Source organism: Lucilia cuprina, chromosome 4 (assembly GCF_022045245.1).
Source record: "Lucilia cuprina isolate Lc7/37 chromosome 4, ASM2204524v1, whole genome shotgun sequence".
Taxonomy (NCBI): Eukaryota; Metazoa; Arthropoda; class Insecta; order Diptera; family Calliphoridae; genus Lucilia; species Lucilia cuprina.
In genome coordinates this window covers 67,721,676-67,733,621 of record NC_060952.1, presented here as the reverse complement: position 1 = coordinate 67,733,621, position 11,946 = coordinate 67,721,676, and the positions used below count along the sequence as shown (strand labels likewise).

The window sequence follows — 11,946 nt, the reverse complement described above, 5'->3', positions numbered from 1 at the left end:
CAGTTTAGCGCCATTTGCATATTTATGTGCCACAAGTAATAAAAAAATATTTAAAAATATTTTATCGAAATAAATTAATTTTCTTTTAATACCCTCCATCTTCGTGAGAAGGGTATATATAAGTTTGTCATTCCGTTTGTAATTTCTATAATATAATTTTCCAACCCTATAAATACATTACTTTATTGTGGATCCTAATAGATAGCGGAGTCGATTAAGCCATGTCTGTCCGTCTTTAATAATTCTGTTGGACATGCTTTCGAGAAGATCGCTATTTAAAATCAGCAAAATAGGTCTATAAATAACGAAGATATGAGCAAAAATCCGAGAGAATCTCTGATAGCCGGGCGCAGGGATTTTTAACTGCGATGTATTTTGAATGCTGGCTTTGCTATAATAAACCTTAGCTATCAAAGCCTTTTATCACTTTTCTCATGGATACTGTGACATTTACAAGATTAACACAAAATTTTCGAGGATTTATTTTATATGAAACAAATCCCTATTTTAAAATAAATTTAGGAGGTAGAAAAATAACAAATTATGGAAGAAGTCGGTTTTAGTGACATTTCTTAAATTTTGTGTTTCCTGTTATTTTTTATGGACTTGTTTATGGAGACCAATCGAAGTGAGTAGTCCTAAGAAAGATACATTTAATAGTGTGTGACAAAAGTGCACTTTTATGTTTAAATTACCATATGTATTTAAAATAACAACACGTACCAAAAATTGGTATTGGTGTGTGATGTGTTTGATGTCAAATGATCTAAAAAAATATTTCCATTACTTATGACAACATTTGCAATAATGTGTTATGTCATAATTAAGTTATATCCCTAATGTACATATCTATTTATGTATATATTATTGTATAATGTAAAATGTGTAAAATTGTTTTTTGTACCATAAACACGAACAAAAATATTATAATATTAACTCACCGAGCACGATGACTAACCCAATGTTTGAATGTAAATATATTATTCACAAAGGAAATAAAATTAATGAAATTTATTTATGTATATAATAGCAAGACTTTATCTACTATTTACTGCCGCCACAGTTTACCATATCCGTAGAGGGAAAGTAAATACTATGTACTTAAATGCAATTTGGCAAAAAACAGTCAAATTATTTTACTGATTTATTTATTTATGTACTGTCTATTAGGTTTATGTATATTCAAAATCAGGACTACCCCAGCAGTTCGACGGGACAGTCCCAAACTGACCACTTAACCTACCACTTGTGGTGGCCCCTAGCCACCTGACTACCTAGGTGAACAACCATTTTAACATGGGCTTGTCCTACGAGGAAGTCAATCGTCACTCTACACCCTACAAAAAGACAGTAAAGAGACGATTGCCTCCGCTCTCGCTTACAAAGGGGACACTAAAGTGACGACTGTCTTCATTCTCGTTTACAAAGAGTTTATTTGTGACGAAAGACCAAAAACATACGATTTGGAGTCAGCCAGGTGGTTTATTTATGTATATAATAGCAAGACTTTATCTACTATTTACTGCCGCCACAGTTTACCATATCCGTAGAGGGAAAGTAAATACTATGTACTTAAATGCAATTTGGCAAAAAACAGTCAAATTATTTTACTGATTTATTTATTTATGTACTGTCTATTAGGTTTATGTATATTCAAAATCAGGACTACCCCAGCAGTTCGACGGGACAGTCCCAAACTGACCACTTAACCTACCACTTGTGGTGGCCCCTAGCCACCTGACTACCTAGGTGAACAACCATTTTAACATGGGCTTGTCCTACGAGGAAGTCAATCGTCACTCTACACCCTACAAAAAGACAGTAAAGAGACGATTGCCTCCGCTCTCGCTTACAAAGGGGACACTAAAGTGACGACTGTCTTCATTCTCGTTTACAAAGAGTTTATTTGTGACGAAAGACCAAAAACATACGATTTGGAGTCAGCCAGGTGGTAAGATATTAATGGAACTAAAATTTAAAAATCTCAAGTGTCTACTCTCTAGAATACTATGGGACAATAATGTGACTATTGACCCGAAAGATATAAATTTGAGTCAACCAGATGGTGGCATATTAGTAGAAAGTAATAAGTAATCATTTCTCCAAAAGATGGGTAAAATAACTACTTTCGGAAGTACAACAAAAAAAAAAACTACTTTTAAGAGTATAATCTGTCTCCGCTCCCGCTTACAAAGAGGACACTAAAGTGACGACTGTCTTCATTCTCGATTACAAAGGGTACATTCGTGATGAATGACCCAAAACATACGAATTACGATTATCCAGGTGGTTAACTATTAGTGGAAATTACTGTCCTTTTCGTATGCATTGACTCTTTATCGAACTGCTGGGACGTAATAGTTAGTAGTGTTCAAGTAACGAAAACCTGTTTCTCGAGTAATTTCGGTGCAAAATCTTTAGGGGCCAAATCAATTTTCCAAGCCACATATAAATAAAAATACACGAATTTTTAAAAATATAAACTACAAGTTTGGTCACTAGAGGGATTAACTTCAGCCTCTATTATTTTTGACTGTGTAAATGTTGTAATTTTAATTAAGTAATATATATTTAAATTAAAATCAAGTTTGAAAGTATAGTCGGGCATGGTCGACCATATAATACCCTACACCATGAATATATTTTTACAATTTTTACTTTTATACAATTTTTATTTTTTGTAAAGAAACTTTTATGTTGAATATTACCATAATTCCAAAATATTTAAGCCATTTATTGATAAAAAACTAAAATTTCTAAATGAGGCTTTATATAGGTCAAATATTGGCCGATCCTCGGTAAATTTGGGAAAAGGATATATTTCTAAATAACAGTTAGTTTTGTTGAGTTTCATTGCGATACAAATGGTTACAAGTCAATTTTAGACCTTTAAGTCATTTTTTGAAGGGGGGTTTGTATGGGGGCTAGGGTCAAATATAGGCCGATCCTTACGAAAATCTGCAGTATCATTTATACTTATATAAAACTTATTTGTGCCAATTGTTAGAGAGATAGCAGAATATTTGGCGTAATTATAGCATAAAAAGTTCAAATCGGGAGGTACGGTTGTATGGGGGCTAGGTGAAATAATGGACCGATTTCAACCATTTTCAATAGGCTTCGTCCTTGTGCCAAAAACATGCTTGGTCCAAATTTCATCAAATTATATTGAAAATTGCGGCCTGTACCTTGCGCACAAGGTTTACATGGACAGCCAGCCAGCCAGCCGGACAGACGGACGGATGGACATGTCTTAATCGACTCAAAAAATGATTCTGAATCGATCGGTATACTTTAAGGTGGGTATATTTTTGTATGTTACAAACATCAGCACAAACGTATAATACCCTCCCCACTATAGTGGTGTAGGGTATAACAAGTAGGAAAATAAAGTCGGATACGGCACAATATATTATACCTTACACCAGTCAATATTTATGTAAATTTTATTAACCCTACTATAGTAGGGTAGAAATATGTAAAATATATACATACATATATACATATTTATTATGGATACCACATGAAATGTAAAAAATACTTTATTTTATTACGTATAATTATCACGGTATAGTGATTAAGGTGTTGACATTAAATCCTGCATGGTCTGTACTCTAAACTCCATTTCGGGATAATACGATGTGCAATGGAAAAAGTATGTTAACGCATTATTATAAAAATATATAATTTATAATAATAAATTATGTTAAAAAAAGTTTATTAAAGATATCAAAACATTATTTAATGTTTAAAAATGTCTAACCATTTAAAATGTCACCATGAGTGTTGTGACCGTGCATATAGAAATATCCTGATGAAAACACTAACCATATCACTTAAATCTTCTTAAATCTAAATTTTTTATTTGGGAAATACAAAAATAAATGATTATATATAGCATTTATTTTTCAACAACAAAAAGATACTGAAATTGATACCCATTTTATTATAATAGAGTGACTACAAAAGGACAAACGATCATAAATTCTGTACTTACGTTAATAATTCGTGTGTGAAAAATGCTGCTGTACGGTGCTTTCAAGCAATTTGTAGTTTTTAAAAAGTAATTATATCAATCAATAAGATTTAAAAAAATTTAGACTTTTGTATGATATTAGTTTAAATTTAAAAACAATTTAAAAATTATGTTCAATAATTAATGAACAGAGAGCGTGTACATATGTATGTGGTTTTCTTAATTGAAAGAAACTATGAAGTATATATTTTTTTGTTTCCTTTTCTTCATTTGTATATGTATTTTGTTTGAAACATTTTCCTTCGTAGACCCGCGCCTGATGTAAGTATACATATATGTATATCCAACCGGGTGATCGAATAGTCGACAATTTATAAATATCGATTGTTCTTTTTTTACATACATAATTCTAGACATATACGAAAAAAATATCGTTTCTTAAAATTTTTGTCCCGGTGTTAATCACGTGAAGACTTAGGGAGAAGCTTTCAGTGACGTATTTGGCAAAATGTCTGCGTTACTTAAAAAATTTTACTTTTCTTAAAATTTTACAAAGATTTATTTGAAATTTATATATCATAAACATTTTAAGATTTTTTTTAAATTCGAAAATAAATTTACACATTTTTTCGCCTTGGACCAAAAGATGAGAATGAAATAGCGACCTGTAGTGAGCGCATAAGGTTTACATGGACGACGACCGGACAGACGGACATAGCTAAATCGACTCAGAAAGTGATTTTGAGCAGATTGGTATACCTTAAGGTGTGAGACTAATATTTTTGGGTATTACAAACATTAGCACAAACGCAAAATACCCTACCCTCTATAAAGGTGTAGGGCATAAACATGAAAATATAGTCGAGTATGAATGTATAGTCGGGCGTAGCCGACTATATAATTCCCTACACCTGTCAGTATGTATGTTAAAAATGGGGATTATTTAAAAAAATAAAGCATTTGTTTTTTTTTAACTTTATTTCGGAGTATTTTTACTTTTATTTTGGCAAAAAAAATTTTTTTACAAGAGGGTTCAAAGGGTTCAAAGGGGCAAAATATGGCCCTATCCTTTAACATGTTGGTAGGGGGAGTTAAGTCTTCTTCAATAATATTTATGTAGAATTTAAAATTGTTAATAGTGTTTGTAAGTGAATTTTGACCTTTAAGTCATTTTCTGAATGGGAGTTTGTATGGGGGATAGGATCAAATGAAGCCCGATCATTACAAAAATCGGTAGTGTCATTTAAAGTTCTATAAAACTAAGTTTTGTCGACTTTAGTTAACATAATAGATCATTTAAATTAATTATAAGCCAAAAGGCCCTATTTGGGGGGTACGGTTGTATGGGGGCTAGTCGAAATAATGGACCGATTTTAACCATTTTCAATAGGCTTCGTCCTGGGCCAAAAGAAGCGTGTGTTCCAAATTTCATCTAATTATCTTCAAAATTGCGGCCTGTACCTTGCGCACAAGGTTTACATGGACAGCCAGCCAGCCAGCCGGCCAGACGGACGGACGGACATAGCTTAATCGACTCAGAAAATGATTCTTAGCCGATTGGTATACTTTAAGGTGGGTATTAGACGAATATTTTTCTATGTTACAAACATCAGCACAAACCCAATATACCCTCCCCACTAAAGTGGTGTAGGGTATAAAAATAAAATAACTACATCACTCCCAAAATTTTAAAATATTTTACAGGTTATTATTCAACAAATAATTATAAATTTAAATTTTTCTGCAAAAGTGATACACATTTTAATAGAGTTTGTTCCAGTAAAACATTGCTTCGGTGTACCCTTAGAAAGTGTTATTTTATTAGACCAATTCTGGAATGCGATAAATGCCAATTTTGGGAAATATTTCTACAAATTTATCTGTCAGATCTGGTCATAATTCGAGAGAATGTAATCATTGTAAACGAGAGTTAGAACAGTCATACCTTTGTCCATATTGTAAGTGAGAGCAGATTCAGTCATCACCTTTCAGTCGACAGAAAGGTGGAATAGACTCCAAAAAATTTTCATCGAAAATGTTCATTGGTATAAATTGATTTATTGGGACTAGCATTCGTTTGTAATCTATGAAATGACAATTGACTTCCTCCTACAACAAGCACATGTTAAATTCTAGTTGCGGGCTGTGCCCCGAACTGTTGGGATAAGTATGCAAATGTCTAGATATAAATGTGCGTGTTACTTGCATATTTGTGTACATGCATTTACATATAATGTGTTCAAAAATAGGTGTGTTCGTTTTCATGTTATATTTCACTATTACACGGAAATAATTTAAAATTTAATAAAAAAAACTCTACACTGAGGGACTGTATTTAATACCTTCGGTTTAACTAAGTTTTTGCTTTATTCAGCAAACAAGTGTTTTCAGGTAACACATCTAATTTTTATAGCAATTGAAAATGTCGATTATATGAACAAATATGACTGTTTACTAATATTTAAGTTTGTTTTTATTTTTTTTAAACAATAACGGATCCTTATCTTATGTTGTACTTTGAGTTATAAAAACATATTTTAGGAAAAAATAGAGCAATCGGACTCTTTAGTTAGACAAGTTGTGCCTCTGAACTCTATCTATTTTACCACAAATGAAATATTTTTTGATTATTTTTAGTCCCACATATTTTTTCACACAAAACATATTGTTGTTCCTTCTCAAAAGATTTTATTATAGGACTCATGCCCTTTTCGAAACGATAGGTTTAATTATTTCTGAATGCAATACCATCTTTCTTGCCTTAAAACTTATATAATTTGTATATTTTTCTATTGCAAAATAATATACATACGAATTAATTTATAAATAATTTTAGTGAGAAACGTTTATTAATACTTATTTATGAAGTATGTAATTTAAAGTGAGATACAAGCTAAATTGTTGATATTTATTCCCTATTATGAGCGTAGTTCAACCATCGCCTGCCAAAGAATTTTATATTCATTGTTTACTTATACCCACCCATGGGACCTTACGTAAATAAGTTCACCCGGGTGGGTTTTAATAAGTCGAGGGTTAAGACTAATAATAAAGAGATTATAAAGTGATAACTTTAAATATATTAAGTTTTTTAAATAACTACTAATATTGTATATATAGGAGGAAAGTAAATGTTTATGGTCATGCTAATTTCGTCAAATATTTGATAGGTGAGCTCTGCATATAGGATCTCAATATACATATGCAAATATTTTAATGAAATATATTTACACCGACTATTTTTAGTCATATTTTGTTATAAAAATGCAGACATAGTTCTTTTTTTATAAATGGAGTATGAATATCTATAAAAAAAGTATTCGCAGATACATATGTAAGTATGTGCATTAGAGGTATCCAAAAATATCGATATTGCTCAGTTGTGTCTTATTTCGTTTGTCTCCGAAATTAATTGAAAAGTGTAAAATTGACTTTTTGAATTCATCAAAAGTTGTGACATTAAAATTGACTTTTAACATTTCGTCCAAATCTTATCATCTAGAGAAAATGATCTATCCAAGAAGTTATAATACATTTATATAAAAAGACAAACAAAAATGTTATTGACATATGACTAAAATTTTACATCAGTTAGTTTTAGAAAAACAATATAAGAAACATCTGAGCAAAAATTTATATTTTGGCGCCTCTACCACAAGACCGGCGTAATCACAATAAATCGTTTTGAGGCTTTAAATGTTCAATGAAATTTTCGTATTTTTTAATTACTTTTAACAAAACAAGGGATTTGAAAAATTAAATTTGATATATTTATGTAAAAGGTTCACTTTAAAAAATATAAAATACAAAAATTGCTTGAAAACTTTTAAAGTATTATTGAATTATTGATATAATTTTTTCACCGTTTTATTCCATAAATCCCCATGAGATCTAAAAAATTTAAAATTAGTTTAACGAAGGTAAAAAAAAACTCAAATTGGAGATTTGAAACGGTCGTTGAAAAAATCAAACGTTTTCGACCGTAGCTGACAACAAGTTTGCGTTATCATATGCGGACAAAAACTATTATTCCAGTAATTATAAACATATTTAAAGTAAGAAAATGTTTTTTTAGAATATATCTCTAAAATAAGCATGGATCACTCTAATATAAATACTACATATTTCTTTTTAATTACCCTCGTATTCATAAAGATGTTTATTGTTTATTTAAAGTTTATTACGCGCATTTTCATTACAAAAATCGTACAATAAACCATCAACAACTTTATTAAACGTTTATAAATATGGGGATTAGTATGTATGTACATTAGGATGGACTCGAAAATATTAAAAAAAAATGTAAAATGCTATTAAATTATTAAAATTGTAAAAGCTTTACCGTCAAAGTTTATAAATGCGTTTATATGGGAAACAAACTACATATTAAGTATTATTTTTTGTAACATGTTATTGCAAAATCGTATTGTATACAAAATTGTATTTCAAAAAGATACTTGCGATGTGATATTGAAGGATTTAAAGAAAAGTGCAATTTTTTGCCAATACCCAGCAAAAAAAGAACTTCGAAAGAAGCGAAAAAAGTAGAATTTACTTCATGGAAGTACTGAAAAAGACCTGAAAAAGTGATGATCTTAACACTGTCATAGAAAGGATGTATTTTTTATTTGATTCCAAATTCACTACATCCGAAGACATTCTAAAAAAGTTTTTTTATGTTCTTTTTTAAGTTATTAGAAGTAAAATTGTAGTATTATAGAATACAACTAATTTGACTCAAATAATATTAACTTAAATAAATAAATTGCACGCATTTATCAATTAACTCCAAAATAAAATTGGTTTAATTCAAAAAATTAAGAAATTCGTTTAATTTTTAGTGGGTAATTAAGTCAGAATAATTTTACTTCAAATTTTTTATTCATTGTGATAAAGTAAATTGAGGTTTTTATATCTGAGGCAATAGAAAAGTGAAATTTCTTTTCCCATATAAAAGCATTTCCAAACTTTGGCGACAATGTACAGGCGGCTCTTATACTCAAAATAATTGAAAAATATTTAAAAAAATACCAAGTCCATTTCGTTATAGTCCATAGAGTACGAACATATTTTTAGTTTATTCCTATCACTTTTCAAGTCTAATATTTTGTTTTAAGGACACAACTATTGTTCTTTAATCCAAAAAAAAAGTTCAAATATTATTGTCAAATGCCTGAGTTAGGTCGTTTAAGTAAGAACAAATATTTTTTCAGAATTTTTCATTTTAATAATATTTTATGTTAGCCATGAAATAGTAACTTCAGCTTTTATTAACAATGCTGGTCAATTTGGAAAACTAGAAAAGGTATGCAAAATTTTCTAATAGCATGTATCTCGAATTTTCTGGTTACTCTATACAAATTTATTTATGTACAAAAATGTTAATAAACATTTTTAAAATTTTTTAAACAAAAAAAGTTGAAACATTAAAGTTTTTGTATGGAAAACGCATGAAATATTTTTACAGAACTTAGCACTACTCACTACTTTGTTCATCGTTTTTTATAAATAGACCAGCATTGGCAACGCAATGTGCGTTACTGTTTTATTGCCAACGTAGAGCATGATTAAAATGAAAATTTGTGAAAAAAATATCAGATTCAAAAATCGGGCGATCTATTTCAAAAATAGCTCTTTTTCACATTTTTTGCTTTTAATAAATAACTAAACGTAGTGGTCGGGAAATATTAAAAATATATTCGTACTCCATGGACTATAACGAAAACGGATTAGTATACTAAAACCCTTCCTTTTTTTGGTGTATCACTGTGTTATTAATTTGATCTTAGAGAAAAGATTATTTTGGACCCACCCTAATGTATATGTATATTTATTAATACGGATAAAACTTTTTAAAATATCTATCCGTTGGTCTTACTTCAACTAAACATTATTACGCTAAATTTTTCAGTTGAGACCCACAGTATATAATTTGTATAAGTGCTAAAGTTTATGTTTTCACTTAATAAAATGTCGATTTAAATGACTCATAAATGAAATTAATTCTTGACGGCAACAGCAGCATATGCACAATGAATTTTGTTCGTTTACTTTCTTTTCAAGCTTGATGTTTGAGATTCACAAAACATTTGCTTAATTGAATAGAAATCTTTGTGGCTTTTAGATACTATAGTTGCAATTCTTAAAAATATTGCTACCGATATTAAGAAAAAAGGACTAAAATTCTATATATTTAATACTTATACATAATGATTTTTTTTATAAACTTACCATTTTATTTTTGGATTGGTAAAAATTTATTTTCAAGTAAAAAAATTAAATGTATACTTTTAAAGTTTAAATTAATGTATTGCACGCAATTTAGCAATCCTTTAAATATGTTCGTAAGTAGGTATGTTTTTTGTTTTTTTAAATGTAATTATTTTATCTGTTCAGGAGTAAGAATATCCAAAGGCTGTCCGCAATGCAACAAATCTGGAAATCAACTGAATATAGTATCTTTAAAACGCCGGCTTTATATACTACGAGTAGCAACGATAGACACAACTTATACACACAACAGAATACAATTAAACTAAATTATGTTTGTATTTACCAGTATAATAAATACATACAAATGTACATACATACAAATACTGACTCGTAACGCCACTATGCTTTTCAATTTGGGTAGTGCCATCGTCAGTGTTGCCATTTTAACATTATTAAAACACAAAAATTGGGACGCTCTTGTGATAGATTGATATTTGGCGAATATCGAAATACCATAGAAAGGTTTTGTAGGGCGTGATCAAATGTTAAGTAAAAAAATATATTATTTTTTCGCGATCTTGAAAAAAGTACGCGCATCAAAGGCGATGAGTTTATATAAATATAAGACTTTCTAAATGAACATTTGTTCCTAACATTATCTTAAAGGGAATATTATTCTTTAAAAAATAATTATCTAATTTCTAAAAAAGTAACAAATTTTTAATTTGCAATTGGATCAATTATGAACTAATTCTGAATTCCAGAGAGTGATAAAATTCTAATAACAAACCATTTTTGGGAAATGCCTATATCTTAATACTTTTATATTTGGTTTTTAAACGATTTATTGACAATGATATAATTCTCAAAACATATTATCGTTATTGTAACAATTTTAAAATATCATATTATGATTAAATACAGGTATTTCATCATGATATTTTTGTATTTATCATAATATACATGATCATATTATGATCCAAATTCAATTTGGCGATTTATATGAAATTTTGGTTAATAAAAAATTTAAGTATAATTTCATAAAATTGGTAGTATTTTTAAGCCTGAACGTTAGTCGTTTTCTAAACCGAACCTTATATGGAGGCCATGTCCAAATGTAAACCGATTTTGTCCATATTGAATACCAATCAAACTGCAACAATAGTTTAGGTCCTATCGTTCTTTTAAGAGGCTGACAGTCTGACTGACTAACAGACGTATCTAGATCGTTTGAGAATAAGGACCTAGAAAATTTCAATGTTACAAATGAGATCAAAGATTTATAGTCGAAACTAGATCATTCAAATTAAATGTTTCACTTTTCTTAGCTTTTTTATCACTTTCTGGTTAACAGTTTTTTAAATCAGCCGAAAAACCGAACAGTTCTGTACCTATGTATATCGGAAATTTATTGTACAGCCAGGATGTATGATAACTTCTGTAAACAAATTTTTAGCATTTTTAAAACTTTTTGATGATGTAAAAATATGATAAATAAACATTTTAAAATTTATAACACCGAACATTGATCGAACCTCACTTTTTACCGAACTCCGAACCCGTACCCGAACGTTCGGTCGGGCACTATTGGTAATATAAGGTAGAAGGAGGATCATTCGCCAGAGGCGCACATCTGAAAACCGAGTAATCGATTTCATCATATAATCAAATTTTGTTTTCCTTTATCAATTATCTTTCATTCATGAAAGTCTGAATGAATAATTTTACATACATACTATATGAATTTTTTGAGCTAA

The 11,946-nt window shown here is 29.6% G+C and overlaps 1 protein-coding gene across 1 annotated transcript in view; it reads right to left on the bottom strand.

The window, feature by feature from the left end:
* Positions 1–10,423, bottom strand: part of LOC111685099 (tubulin alpha-3 chain) — a 19,581-nt gene extending 9,158 nt beyond the window's left edge. The window contains exon 1 of the mRNA XM_046948856.1: positions 10,208–10,423. Coding sequence (XP_046804812.1) covers positions 10,208–10,210 — 3 coding nt within the window. The 5' untranslated portion in view covers positions 10,211–10,423. The remainder of the gene's footprint in view (positions 1–10,207) is intronic.
* Between the last annotated feature and the right edge of the window lie 1,523 nt (positions 10,424–11,946).